The sequence below is a fragment of the Camelus dromedarius genome, chromosome 24 (assembly GCF_036321535.1).
Source record: "Camelus dromedarius isolate mCamDro1 chromosome 24, mCamDro1.pat, whole genome shotgun sequence".
NCBI classification, from domain to species: domain Eukaryota; kingdom Metazoa; phylum Chordata; class Mammalia; order Artiodactyla; family Camelidae; genus Camelus; species Camelus dromedarius.
In genome coordinates this window covers 6,868,169-6,881,306 of record NC_087459.1, presented here as the reverse complement: position 1 = coordinate 6,881,306, position 13,138 = coordinate 6,868,169, and the positions used below count along the sequence as shown (strand labels likewise).

At 60.5% G+C, this 13,138-nt stretch overlaps 2 protein-coding genes across 6 annotated transcripts in view; one reads left to right on the top strand and one right to left on the bottom strand.

The window, feature by feature from the left end:
* NPRL3 (NPR3 like, GATOR1 complex subunit) overlaps nt 1–2,246 on the top strand; it is a 53,644-nt gene extending 51,398 nt beyond the window's left edge. For all 4 annotated transcript variants that reach the window (XM_064478230.1, XM_064478231.1, XM_010991083.3 and 1 more), the window contains 2 exons: nt 630–822; nt 1,440–2,246. In XM_064478230.1, coding sequence (XP_064334300.1) covers nt 630–822; nt 1,440–1,605 — 359 coding nt within the window. In that variant the 3' untranslated portion in view covers nt 1,606–2,246. The remainder of the gene's footprint in view (nt 1–629; nt 823–1,439) is intronic.
* On the bottom strand, nt 2,184–10,700 carry MPG (N-methylpurine DNA glycosylase). Of its 2 annotated transcripts, XM_064478232.1 has the most exons (5): nt 10,374–10,700; nt 9,962–10,234; nt 7,697–7,930; nt 5,042–5,246; nt 2,184–2,662 (listed from the first exon to the last, which is right to left on the bottom strand). In XM_064478232.1, exons 2-5 carry the CDS (start codon nt 10,196–10,198, stop codon nt 2,256–2,258), a joined length of 1,083 nt encoding a protein of 360 aa, XP_064334302.1. In that variant the 5' UTR covers nt 10,199–10,234; nt 10,374–10,700; the 3' UTR covers nt 2,184–2,255. The 2 variants fall into 2 exon arrangements, with proteins under 2 accessions (XP_064334302.1, XP_031303599.1); XM_031447739.2 differs by lacking the exon at nt 10,374–10,700 and having other exon boundaries at nt 2,184–2,623; nt 9,962–10,222.
* Between the last annotated feature and the right edge of the window lie 2,438 nt (nt 10,701–13,138).

Sequence of the window (13,138 nt, the reverse complement as noted above, 5' to 3'; positions counted from 1 at the left end):
CTGCAGGGGGTGACCACGGCACCTTCACGGCTGCACCAGCCCTAAGCACACTCACCTGCCCCTTCTGTGGGCAGCTGGGGTCCCGGGAGACACCGCCGCGCCCTGCCAAGCAGCTTTCCCTTGGAGGGGAAATGGGAGGCCCCTCTCCCCTGCCTCCCTAGGAGGAGGCTCTACCTTGCTCAGTCAGGACCAGCCCAGCCCAGCCCACATGCTGCCCAGCCTGGGATCAGAGCAGACCACACATCGGCCCCAGGGGGACAGTGGAAACCTCTGTGCCCAGGGCCTCTGAGAGGACAATGACTGTCAGTGCCTTCTTGAAAGCCATTTTAGCCACAGTGTCCTGCCAAAGGCAGCAGCCCATTGCCAGGCCCCAGGTTCTTGGGCTTGGAGAAGACAAGGGTCCAGAAGGCCTGGGGGAGGTGCCTCCCAGGCTGAGGCTGGGCCTTGGGCCCAGGGCTCCCATTGTCCATGTTGGGCGGGAGGGTGGGAAGACCAGGCCTGGCCTAGGGTGTGGGGCTGCTCCGCGAGGGTGTGGCAGTGGGTCCCAAGGTTGGCACAGGTGACATGTGGCTGGGGCACCAGGGGGGATCCTGGGGGCCAGCTGCTCCCTGACTGGTGCCCGCTCACAGCCAGCAGTGACGACATGACCCTCACCAGCCCCAGCATGGACAACTCTAGTGCAGAGCTGCTCCCCAGTGGGGACTCACCGCTGAACAGGAGGATGACGGAGAACCTGCTGGCCAGCCTGTCTGAGCACGAGCGGGCAGCCATCCTCAGTGTGCCCGCGGCCCAGAACCCCGAGGACCTCCGCATGTTCGCCAGGTGGGGGCAGGTGGCAGTTCTAGGGTCAGGACAGAGTGGATGGGGGTGTACCTGCACAACCACACTTCAGTCCACTGATGGCAAAGGGCACTCACTGGTTGAGGTTGTCCCCACCTGGTGCCTGCCTGTGGGGGGGCTCTGTCCTGTACCTGCTGGGTGTTGCTTGTCACTTCTTGGGAAGCTGCAGCAAGGTCTCATCCTCATGGGCCTGGGCAGCTGGGCAGGGGTTCTTCCCAGGACTCTTAGGCTGGGGTGGGGTCTGGGATCTCCCCATCATAGGTAACAAGCTTGGGGGCACTGCAGGTGTGTGGTGTTCTGGGAGGTCAGGTTGTCAGGAATGGAGCACCCCCAGCCAAAACCCAACACGAGGCCATTCTCTGCCAGCCTCCTATGCTGGCCCCAGCTACAGACATGCCCAGAGCCAGAGTAGCAGGAAAGACAGAAGCCTGGCGGACCTGTCCCTGCACTGCCCTCAGAGCGCTGAGGTGGGCGTGACACTTGAGGGGACCATGGTGGGCCAAGGTCCAGGACACTGCCAGGGAGGGGGCAGGGCGTGAGCGGCTGCTCCCTGGCAGGCATCTGAGCCTACACATGTTTGTCCCCTGCCCCACCCCCAGGCTCCTGCACTACTTCCGTGGCCGCCACCACCTGGAGGAGATCATGTACAATGAGAACACCCGGCGCTCCCAGCTGCTCACGCTCCTGGACAAGTTCCGCAGCGTCCTGGTGGTAACTACCCACGAGGACCCGGTTATCGCCGTCTTCCAGGCCCTGCTCACGTGAGCCCGAGCTGAGGATGGGGCAGAGGGGCTGCTGCCGTGGGCAGGGGTGCTGGCCTGTCCCCTCCCCATGCGGCCACTGCCCTCTGCATCCTCAGTTTCATCCAGTCCTCGAAACAGACTCCACGTCTGAGCTGAGAGGGAGAGGCTGGAGATGGAGGAAGCATCCAGGACTCAGGCCTCTGAGTGAGACCTGCGTGCTTCCCACAGAGGCTCAGGCCTGAGTTCTCTCAGAGCCCCCTCCCCACCCTGCCGGTCCAGAATGTGAGGCCTGAGTGCCCAGCCCAGACCTCACCACTGTCCTGCATTAGCCACAAGGAGGCTATGGCCAGGCTGTCACCCCACAACACACCCCACTCAGCCGCCACCTGAGGCACAAGGACCTGGGCTGATGATGTCCTGCAGCTGGTGAGGGCCTGCTGAACATGCTTCCTTGGGGGAGGGGCAGGAAGCTGCTCCGCACTGGTGCTTCTGGTCCTCCTGTGCCCAGGGCGGCCTCTCAAGACACCTGCTGCACGCGTAGACCCGGGTCCTACCATGGAGGAAGAGCTGACTACCAAGGGGCTCTGGATGAGACGCAAGTGAGTTTTCTGGAAACACTGCATTTATTTTGTTTTTAAACAATTAAAAATCATCATCCACACAGGTCCTTACTCAGGCCTGTGCAGTCCGCTCAGCCGCTCTGTCCACCACGCTGACCCAGGGGCTGCCCTGCACATAGAAGCGCAGGGGCTTGTGGGCCCACTCTCCAGCATGGCCGATGCCCACTCGGGCTGCTGCCACCACCGCAGACTCCCTGGGCCCCTGCTCCAGCCATACAGCTTCATCTGTGGCCAGGTCCCGCTGGTCGAAGCTCTTGTCAATGGCCAGGGCCTGGCACAGCTTGGAGGGGCCGTTGCAGAGCTCACGGTCTTTGAGGGCTCGGCCTGTGGCACCTTTGCGGAGGGTACTGCGCAGCTGCCGCATGGCCTCCAGGCCTCCCAGGGGCTCCAGGGCTCGCAGCAGGACACACGCCCCATCCCCTGTGGGAGAGACAGGGCCCCCCAGGGCGGTTGCCCTCCCTATCACAGGGCACGAGAAAATGCTCACTCACTGTCCATATGCTCAGCCCGCCTCCCCTCCTGCACACCTGCACCCACACGCACCCCTGCCTCTTGTGGGTGCCTCTGGCCACCTAACCACCATCTGGGGAGGACCTGGGAGAAAGCCTGGCCAGAGCTCCCGGGTTTCCTCTGGTTTGGTGATTGGCTCTCATTGTGAGGCTGGCCTTCCACCCTGGGGCCCGTAGTCCTCCATCTGCCTCCCCCACTGGGTGTCTTTTGGGGGAGCTGGAAGGGTGGCTTGGAACAGCCACCAATGTGTGCAGGACATGGGTGAGCCCCACCCTGTGACCCAGTGGGGAGACTGACGTGGCAGGAGGTACTGACAGCCCACCCCCACCTCCCTCAGGGTCCCCTCCCCAACCAGTCTAGGCCACTTAAGAGACAGGGATTCCCTCGAGAAGACATCTGTCCAAATGCCTTTGGATTCCTGGCTGGGGACAGTGATTATCCTCTGGGCTCTGGACAGAGAAGCCCTGATCCTCCAGCAAGGCCACTCTCCTGGGATACCTGCTCCAGCTGGGAGTCTGAGGGGCTCAGCCTGAGGCACAGCCAGGCCAGTCCCCACCCTCAGGCCTCAGCCACACAGGCCTCCCCATGAGCACCCAGGAGCTGGCCCTGAGTACTTGTGGCAGCCATGGCCTCCTGCGTAGCCAGCAAGTGTGCAAGTGTTTGTGACCAGGTCCCCTTAACCAGACGGTTTTCAAAGGACCTCGAGATGTGCCCAAAGGCCCATAAAGCCTTGAAGTTTTAGTCCCTTCCTAGGCCCTCCCCTGTCCACCAGTCTCAAGGCTACCTCTGGTTCCACCCTCTGGGTGCCACCTGCAGATGGGTCGGAGGAGCAGTCAGCCCCTCCTCTCCTGGAAGGCACCTGAGTCCCACATCCTGACAAAAGCACGACACCCCCACCTCTTCCCACTGGGCCTCCCCATCACCCCCTACTCTGCCCATGCCAGCCACTCAGCCCCTGGAGTTGGCCCTACCTGTTCTGATCTCTGCACCATCTCTGCCTCAGGGACACGCAGGCCATGACTGTCCTCAGCCACCCCCTGCTCACTGCACCCAGATGACCCTTGGCCCTGACTGCACTTCTGTGGTTTTTCTGTCCCCCTGGCCTGGATGTTCCTGGGGCCCCTTGGTCACGTGACCAGAAAGTAACATGCCACTTCCCACATCTGCCTTGTTCACTGTACCTGCAGAAGACTTGGGCTCCCCCTCTTCCTCACTGATTGCAGCCTCTTGCCCAAGCGCGGTCTCCCCTCACACGAGGGGTTGGTTCTAATGTCAAAGAAAAGCTTAGCAACCTAAGTAAGCTCTCTGGGTGACAACAGGGCCCCCGGGGGCCATCCCTGCCACTCAGTTTCACTCAGCACCTGCTTTGTGCTGGGCAGAGGGCCAGTTGTGGGTTCCCTGTGTCCTCTCACCCCTGTGGCTCTGGCACTAGACATCCCCAGCTGTCCACTCTGGGCAGTCACAACTCACACATCACTGGACTTGTTCCACGGGTGTGACTGTCCTCAAGTGTTTGTTTACCTGGGATGGCAGCTGGCACTGGCTAGTCCAAGTGGGCTGGGCTGACCCTGCTGCAGGTCAGCAGTGGCTCGGGCAGGACGGTACTGTGGGCTCTTCCTGCTGAGCAGAGACCACCCAGAAAACAGAGCTGCCTACACATGAAGGACAGAGGCTGCCGCAGGGTGGGTCTCCTGAGATGGGTGGGCCCTCCCGGGAGCTGTCAACCAGCGTCTCTCCGCATGGCCCTGCTGACCTTTGGGGCCCACAGTTCTCTGGGGGGCTATCCTGTGCGTTGTGAGCTGTTCAGCATCACCTCCATCCACTATATGCCAGTAGCATCCCCCCAGCAGTGATGACCAGAAATATGTCAGACATCGCCTAATGTTGCCCGGGGGTGGGGGTGGGGGGTGGGCAGGGTCATCCCCAGTAGAGAAGAGCTGATCCAGACCTGTAACTCGCTGCCTGGCAAAGCTCTGCCTGAGCCTAGCTCACCCCAAATCGATCTCACCCTGTTTCCCCACAATCAGCCCCTCCCAAGTCTACCCTGGGCTGTCAGTGACACCAGCTCTGAGCTCTGGGACCAGTGGTGGCCTCATGGAACCATCTGCTCTATGTTCAGGTCAACCCTTGACCTCTACTCCATGGGGGCCCCCTGTACCTCCAACCACCCTGTCAGTGCAGCCAGAGTTCCTAAAGCCCCAGCCTAGGCGAGCAAGGGCACCCCCTTGCTCAAACACCTGCCCAGCCTGGTCCTCCCAAGGGTCTATCAGCTGAGGGGACTGCTCTGGCCTCCTTCCCCCACCCACCCCGTGCCCCAGCACCACTCACCTCGGCTGGAAACATTCATGCAGAAGTACATGCCATAGATGAGATACACGTACAGGGTCCCTGGCTTCATGAACATGCCACGGTTGCGGGGGGTCTGCCGGCCACCCCGAGAATGGGCAGCTTCATCCTCTGGCCCCAAGTATGCCTCAGTCTCCACAATGCGGCCACGGAGCTCTGTGCCATCATCAAGTCGTCGGACCAAGACCTGCTCAGGGCAGGAAGGGGTGGGGTCCACACAGCCCACAGCCTGGACTCACCTCCCCATCTCAGAATGCCCCAGGACACCCAGGTCTATCCAGGGACCCCCACTGTCCCCTCCATCCTACTGGACTACTGGACCGCAGGCCCCTCACGAACTGTCCTATCGTCAGGTGCAGCCGTCTTAAACCCCAGCCAGGGCACCAGCACCAGTGAATTCATGCACTTCAATCTCCTCAGCCGCATCCCCTGCCTCCTCCCCAAGCCCCACTGGACTGAAATGCCCAGCCTGAGGCCGAGCAGCGTGTAGGTCACAGGGATTCCAGAGCCTGTGGTGCCCCCTCCACCTAGACTAACCACAAAGGACTGTCATATGCAGCCCTGACCCACCCAGCTCAGAGAGACCTTTCTGAGCAGAGGGACCAGCTGCCCCACAGCGCCCCAGCCTGAACCATGACCCTGGGTGTCATAAGCTCCTCAAGGAGTAGAGCGGGCTGGGCAGCGAGCCAGGGAGGCGAGCCTGGCGATAGCACCCTGGGCAGTGGTGAGTCCAGGAGGGGCCAGCGGAGGACAGGGCAGGGGCCGTTGCCAGGGGCTGTCCCCAGAGGGGTGGGCACTCTCATGCCAGCAGAGCACCTAGAGGGGCAGAGCAGGCCACAGGGGAGCTGGTCAAGGCCTGTGGAATGTGAACCCCTCTGCCCTACTCCTTCGCCACGTGGCACTACAGGATGGCCCTAGGAGTGGTCAGCAGTCACATCCAGTGTCTAGAGCCTGGGTCTGATTCAACTTGGGTTCACAGTAGTTTCACAGGCCAGCCACCTCCCCAGAGACACCCCCAGCACCCTCCTTGTCCTTAGGCCAGGGCAGTCAGTTGGGTGGCCAGGCTACCTGCCTTAGCCTATGGAGCCCAATGAGTCTGGGGCTGGGGTCAGTGTCATAGGGGCAGGGAGGTGGTGCTGAAGCCTGGGTGCTCAGTTGGGGAGCACTACAGAAGGCCTTCCTGGGAACAGGGGAGAAATCCTAGAAGTCCCCTACACATCTACATTTTGGGCTTGGCCATACCATCTCAGACAAGGCCTCATTTCCACTTTCCAGGAGATCAGAGGGAAAAGTCCCCCATCCACTTGACTGCGTGTTTCCACACCTCCCACGGCCCTTTCCTCACCCCCACTAAAAACACAGCTCCTTCTTGCTGGTAGAGGGTCCCGAGAGATACAACACTCTTCTCAGCCAAGTGGGTGACGGGAGAGTGGTCTGGGTTGTCATGGCAACTCACTGCTTCTTGCAACCACCTGTTTAAGGATGAGTGCACAACCCAAGCCTGGTCAAGGGGTCTGCGAGTACCTCTGTTGGGAGGTCAGGAAAAAGGGATGTACAGGGTGAAACACTCCTCTGCTGGCCATTGCCCTGTCCACCCTTGGGCTCAAGTGGGCACAATGGGAGCCTAAAGGGAGACTATGACAGTGAGGCCCTTGGGCCATCAACCTGACGCTGGGACTCACCTGCCCCGTGTGCCATTTCATGTGTGATCATAAACCCTCATTATTTAAGGTGCTTTTAGAAGGGTCTTCTGGCCCTCGCCACTGAAAGCATCCTCACAGGGACAGACTGACTAGGTCACACTTTAGGCCACACTCCACCAGCCCAGGTTTCAGGATCTGTTCCCCTCCACACAGCACTCTTGGCACCAATCTTCTATCAGTCACAGAAACCGACTCTCCTTGGCCATTTTAACCTAACGGTAGGCTCACTAAAGGAAAAAGAGTAGCCATGGAAGCTCAAGGAGGACCAGAGAGCTAGGCCTAGAGTTTGGTACCCAGGAATAAAACACAGATGGCACTCCAGATGGATGTGGCCAAACTCTGCTGTGGCCGGCACATGCGGACACACACACTGCGTGCTGATGGGCTCTGCCCCCACAGGCCATGGGCAGTCTCTGCTTCCCGCTCAAGAACTTGGAGCTGCAGGGGCTGCCTGGAGATGACTCTGACTTGCGCAGCCCAGAGGCCACAGTCTAAAAGCTGATACACACACAGATGAGCTCCAGCAAGGGAACTTACTGTGCTGGGGATAGCCCCTCCCAGACACAGCCAGCACTGACCGTGGTCCTTTTAGGAAACTTGCCCTGAGGGCCATCCCACATGGAGACGGCTAATGCTGCTGTGGCTCCTGTCCTCACTGCCCAGAGCAGGCAGGCAGGTAGTGGCCCCCCTGCCCTCACCCAGGGCAGGCACCATGAACAATCTCAGCATTCTTCCTGGCCCATCCTGGACCCAGCCCCTGCCCCAGACGAGTGAGGTGAAGCTGCCCGCAACACGTGTGGGCAAAGCAACTAACTGCATGGGGACAAGCAGGCCCAAGTCAGGGAAGTGAGCCCAGGGTAAGAGGACTAGGGCCCACGGACACTGCATGGAGATCACTGCCTCAGCAGAGGCCACACCACTACATTCACATTACCTGCCCCAGAAAGGCCCGTGCCAGGGGGACTGCAGGTTGGTCGAAAAACTCTGATCCCAGGCGAGCAGGGCAGACCTTCAGGTTTGAGAAATAGATGCTGCGCTGGGGGCCCAGGGTCGAGGGCAGGCCCAAGCGGGGCTCCTTAGGGGAAGGTGTCTGGGTTCTATCTGGTGGTTTCTGATGCTGCTTGGCCTCCAACAGTCGCTGCCTTTTTTGGCCCATTCTGAAGGAAAGCTGTGACAGGAAAAGACAAAATAAAGTGTATGAATAGGAGAGGACAGATGATCTCGAGGTGAAGTCAATTATTCAAGGACTCACTTAACTGCCTGTCTTCAGTTTCCCCATCTGCAAAAAGGGGGCAACCACCTTGTGGGTTGTTACAGGTACGAACAGAACGCCACACTTGACACACTCAGCCCTGTGCTGGGACCCAGGAGGACCTGGGAAATGACTGCGTATGAAGGCAGGTTGGTGGCGGGGGTGATACAGGCCGTCACAAGCAGGAGTTACACAGCCTGCTGGCCATGGGCTACAGGGCTTGGGGAGGGGATAGTGGCACCTGAGCATGGGGAAAGGGCTGGTACCCTCTGATTCCCATTCATCATGTGGTCTCCAAATGAACTTCTGAGCTTGTTTCTGGAACCCTGCCCTTTGAACCGGCATCCATGCCCTTCCTCATGTCAGCAGGGCTCCCACTGTGCCAGACCCCTCCTAGAATGGCCCAGAAGGCCTGACACAAACACGTGGGTTAGCACCAGGCAGATGGTCTACTTGGTCCCACCACAAGTGCTCAGGGCATGACCCCCAGTGAGTCCCCAACTGCCTTCTGCCTCATGACCCAGGATGTCAGATTGACAAGGATAAGTAAGGCAAAGGTGAGGTCGGAGGAATGAGGAGGATCTGCTGAGACCAGCACACTACCTGCCTTCCACCAGCTACCACAGGTCCAAGGAAGCTGACCACACCCCTTGGCCATTCTGGGACCAGCCGCTCTCCAATGAAAGGAGCAGGTAAGCACCAGGGCCTGGAAACACCCTCCTCAAGGGCTGATTCCAATGCCTTCCTGGCATGTGACAGACCCCTTATTTTTAACATAAGTGCAGACACTGCATTGAACGGAGACCGCCCGTCTGCTAAGAATGGATGCTGACGTGATAGTCTTTGCAGCTTGGCCCATCTGCCAATACCCACCGGGGCTCAGACTCTCGGACACTGTGGCCCCAGTTCTAGTCCCAAGTTTGGCCCCTAGCCAACCCTGAGGCACTAGGGTTGCTATGGGTCTCTGCCCTGATCCGCCCTGGGCAGTGGGGGACTCACAGAGCTGCCTAGGGACTGAGGCTCAGAGAGGCCTCGGCTTCCCTACTGCTGACCTAGGATTCGAACCTGCCCCAGGCCTCAGGCCTGAGTGAGGTTACCCTGCCTCAAAATGTGCACCTGGACACCTTACACACATCCCTGGCCCTGGTTAGAAATCAGGTGTTCCCTGGGTGAAGGGCCCCAGAAAACGGCTTAAGATGCCTGTGCCTCTGTTTCCTCGTATGCAGAAAGGGAACCAACGTCTATCACACAAGATGGTTCTGTGAATAACATGAGAGGCGCCAGGTAAGCACTTGGCTGGCAGAGAGCAAGCACTCAGTGAGTGTTAGGAAGAAACACCCTCCACAGGGGATGCTTCTGGGCAAAACCTGGGGGCAAGAGTCTCTTGCCAGGCTGGGCCCACCAAGAGGGCAGGAAACAGTCGCCTGGATGGGGGTGTCCAAGGGACCTACCAGCTCTCCATCAAAACCTGGGCAAAGTATGGGGGTGGGGTCAGTAAATAAAGGGAAAGTATTTGTCTGGGACAGACAGTGAAGCGAGGAGTGAGGGGAAGTGGCTCCTCAGGCCAACCGCGAGCCAACCCCGCGGTCATTTCTGTGCCAGGCTGGCTCCAGGGCAGGGGGGCGTCTAAGCCCCAGCTTAGTGCCCGGCATTCAACCAGAAAATTGGTGTCGGGCTGTCCCTACTGGAGACCTCGGGCCGGGCCTCGACTTTGCTTCTGGCAAACGTAGCCGCCGAACCGGGGTCCGACCCCCGCCAGCAGGCGCTCGTCTGGAGGCTGCAGACCCCAAGGGGCGGGCCCGCGCGCTCGTTACTGGTCCTCTCCGGGCTCCCTCTCAGCGGCTGCCTGGGGTTGTGGGGTCCAACTCCGGGTGACAGGCTCGCCCCCGAGCCTGTCCCTCGGCCGCGCGCCGAGCGAGGAGCGCGCTCACTTGGGCGCGCACTCACCTGGGCCTCGCGCGGCGCGGGCATCTGGCGGCTCCCGCAGCGACTCTCGCGGCCGAAACCGCCCCGCGGGAAGCCCACCCAGGAGCGGATGCCGGAAGCGCCGCCCGGTCCAGGGGTGGAGCCGGCGCCTGCGCAGAGGAGGACGGAAGCCACCGGGAGCAGCGCGATTTCCCGGCGCGGGTCCGCCCCCGGGGGAGGGGTCGGAGCGGGGGCGGGCGTTCCCGGCCTTCGCCCCATCTCCCACCCTGGACAAAGGCCCGCGCCGCTGGGACACTTGTGGAGAGAGCAGAGGGAGAAGGCTGCTGGGGTTGAAGAATGCCCGCCTCCCTCACCCTCGCGCCCCGGCCCCCCTACCAGTGACATACCCCCACCCCACTTTGCACCCTGGTCCCCCCACAGACGCAGAACTCACTCAACCACCAGCGAGTGGTCAGACCACCAAGGGGCCCGGTCAGTGGTGAACCTTGACTGGGCCCCAGAGGGGCCCCAGCTGGAGGCGTAGTGGTTTGCGAATGGCCCGCAGACGGTTCTGTGGGGTGCACTTGGAATGCGCGTGAAGGAGGTGGCGCCGAAGCCCGGGTCCTTGGGACACTTCTTCCTCGACTGCCGAGGGGCATTACTTGCTCCCTATCTGGGGGGCATCGGAGTGGAGAGGTTGGGCAGGAAGACTTTGTCCAGGAAGGGGACGCCAGGCCTCTCCAGAACCTCCCTCTCCCCCCTGGTCATCGCATATGGGTAGGTCCCGGGATTCTGTGTCTGCAGTGGAGGCCCCACCCCTCCCGCCACCGAAGGATGCTGAGAGGAGCCCGCCCAAGTCTGGGGGTGGGCCTACTGGAGCTAGGCCAGCCCCCTGGAGAGGCTGAGGCCAGCAGTAGGACTGTGGGGGCTCGTGAGCATGGTCTTTCAGAGCAGTGGCTGGGGCAGTATGAAGTGTGATTGGGATGGGATAGGTACACCCCCTTGTGAGCGTATCCTGAGCTGTCATTGACTTGTGTGACCCTGGCCCTGTGAGGGGTACCCGTAGGGATTTGGAGAGCAAGTGGATGGCATCAGATGGGAGGTGCTGGACCGGCCATGTGACTGGGGCCCTCAGATGAGCCTGGCACCTAGTCTCAGGGCAAGTCCATCTGGGAGGACCCCAGTCCCCAAATGCTCCTCCTCCAACCCAGCAGCTGAAAACTCCAGCCCAGGCCCAGCTGTACTCCCCGCTGCACCCCCGCCCTGCCCTAACCAGAACTTCCTGGGGAGGGAGGGGCAGCAGCCTTTCAGTGCCTGCTGGAAGCCACCCAGCTGTTTGTGGCACTTTGTGCCGCTTCCTTCCGGGGGTGGGCGACAGACGTGTCATAAATACAGACTTGTGAGGCAGGCCTGGATGTGACTCCCACCCCTTTCTTTCCTCCTTACCCCCTGCAGCCATTCTGCCCAAACAATGACTCCCCCTTCCTGCCTTCCTGTGTGCCCAGCCTCCCTTCCCTCCTCCCTTCCTCCTCTCCCCACCAGGGAAACTGAGGCTACTATTGGGCCCTGTTCCCTGGTGAGGGCAGGGGCAGGGGCAGGGTGGGTGCTGTTCTGTATTCATTTTTGTTTTGATTTCACCAATGGTGACGGGTCCTTGTAGAAATCATGGGGAGTCCACACATCCCTGGGGGAATGTTTGATCCCCAACTTGAAGATAAGGAAAGAGAGGCTCGAGGGCAGCCCAGGCCCCCAGGAGGCGGAGGCAGGGCTGGAGCCAGCAGCCCACTTCTCCAGATGTTCCAGCCTGAGTGCAGGGCCTTGCATAACCTCTGTGCACCCCCCCGCCCCCCCTCCACTTCCTGGTTTGAGGTCTGAGGCTCCACCACAGGCTGGAAGTGCTGGGCTGAGCGTTCCCACTGTGGCCTACAGGGCACGCTGGCTGGCTGGCTGTGGGTGAAAGAAGGTGGTGCCAGGCTGGGGGTGGGGTGGGTGGACCTCGGGGTCTTCTCTGTCCCCACTGTGGCCTGCTGCTGGGCTGGAAGAAGATGAAGGTGAGGATACCCCTGATGCTCTGAAAATGGTCAGTGCTGAAGTGAGCTGCTCTGTGCCCCGCTGCCCCATAGCCATCGTCACTGGAGACTTGAGAGAAAGGACAGCAGCTCCACCAGCCACAGAGGCCAGAGTTCCAGCACCAGCATCGTTCCCACCTGGCACATGGTTCCGTATCCTCTCTAGTGTAGGGATGGCTAACACCATGAAAGGGATGGCACCCTCCAACTTCACAGCAGGGTGGCTTCTGGCATCCTGATGGGCCCTGGGGGCTCAAGAGGCTCCTTGGGCAGTGAGGGCGACTGAAGGAAGTCTGCATGGGCCGCATCGTCCCCTCCTGGAGCTGTGCTGCCAATGTTACTGGACTCTGAGCCCAGGTACTCAGAGACACAGGGAGAGACAGCTGCCTCAGAAATAGCCAATGACTTCAGGCACCTGACCCATCTGGCCCACCTGTGCCTCTTCCCCAAATAGCCAGAGGTTGGTCCAGGGCCTATCCAGGCCCCCCGAAGCTCAGGGCTTGCCTGCCGAGCTGAGGATTCCAGGGTGGCTGGAGGGGAATCTTTTTAGTGGTCAGGACTCCCTCATGTCCTAGATTCACAGGGGTGGTCCAGACACCAGCCCATCCCCAGTCACCTGCCCACACACTAGGCAATTGTGGCTGATTTCCTTTTCTCCAGGGCTGGGGGTGGGGGTGGGGGTTGGTGCAGGGAGGAAAAAGAGGGACCAGGAGCTGGATTTCCATGTCAGGGGCTCCCCAATCAGAGCACAGGGCAGTGGGCCAGATGTGAGGCAGAGCACACATGTGTGCATACATGTGTCCCTATAGACTGGGACTAGGCCTGGGCATTCATGTGTCCAGGCCTCCACTCACACCATCCTTTGGATACCAGGATTCTGGCTCAAGAGGCTCAATGGGATGGGCTGAGGACCTGGGTATTCCTGGATTTGCCTGCCAGGGTGCACTGGGGCGGGCCTTGGGAACAACATCTGTGAGGGACAAGAGTTGGCCACAGAGGGTGCTGAGGATTCCACGATGCTCAGGAGCTGAGAGGGTCCTTTGGAGGTAACCTGAAAGAATATAGGGGAAGGTCACTTACCTGTGACTGGACATGGAGACCATCCTCTCTGGGGAGGGAGCATGATGTTGGGAAAGGCAGCTCTCATCCA

Bases quoted from the DNA above. Each gene is read 5' to 3' on its own strand.
- MPG (XM_064478232.1), bottom strand. From the start codon at position 10,198: ATGGGGCGAAGGCCGGGAACGCCCGCCCCCGCTCCGACCCCTCCCCCG. The intron at 5,247-7,696 runs GTAATGTGAATG...TGCCCTGAGCAG, and splicing joins CACGGGCCTTTCTGGGGCAG to GTCTTGGTCCGACGACTTGA. The intron at 2,663-5,041 runs GTGAGTGGTGCT...GCCCTGTGATAG, and splicing joins CATGAATGTTTCCAGCCGAG to GGAGGGCAACCGCCCTGGGG.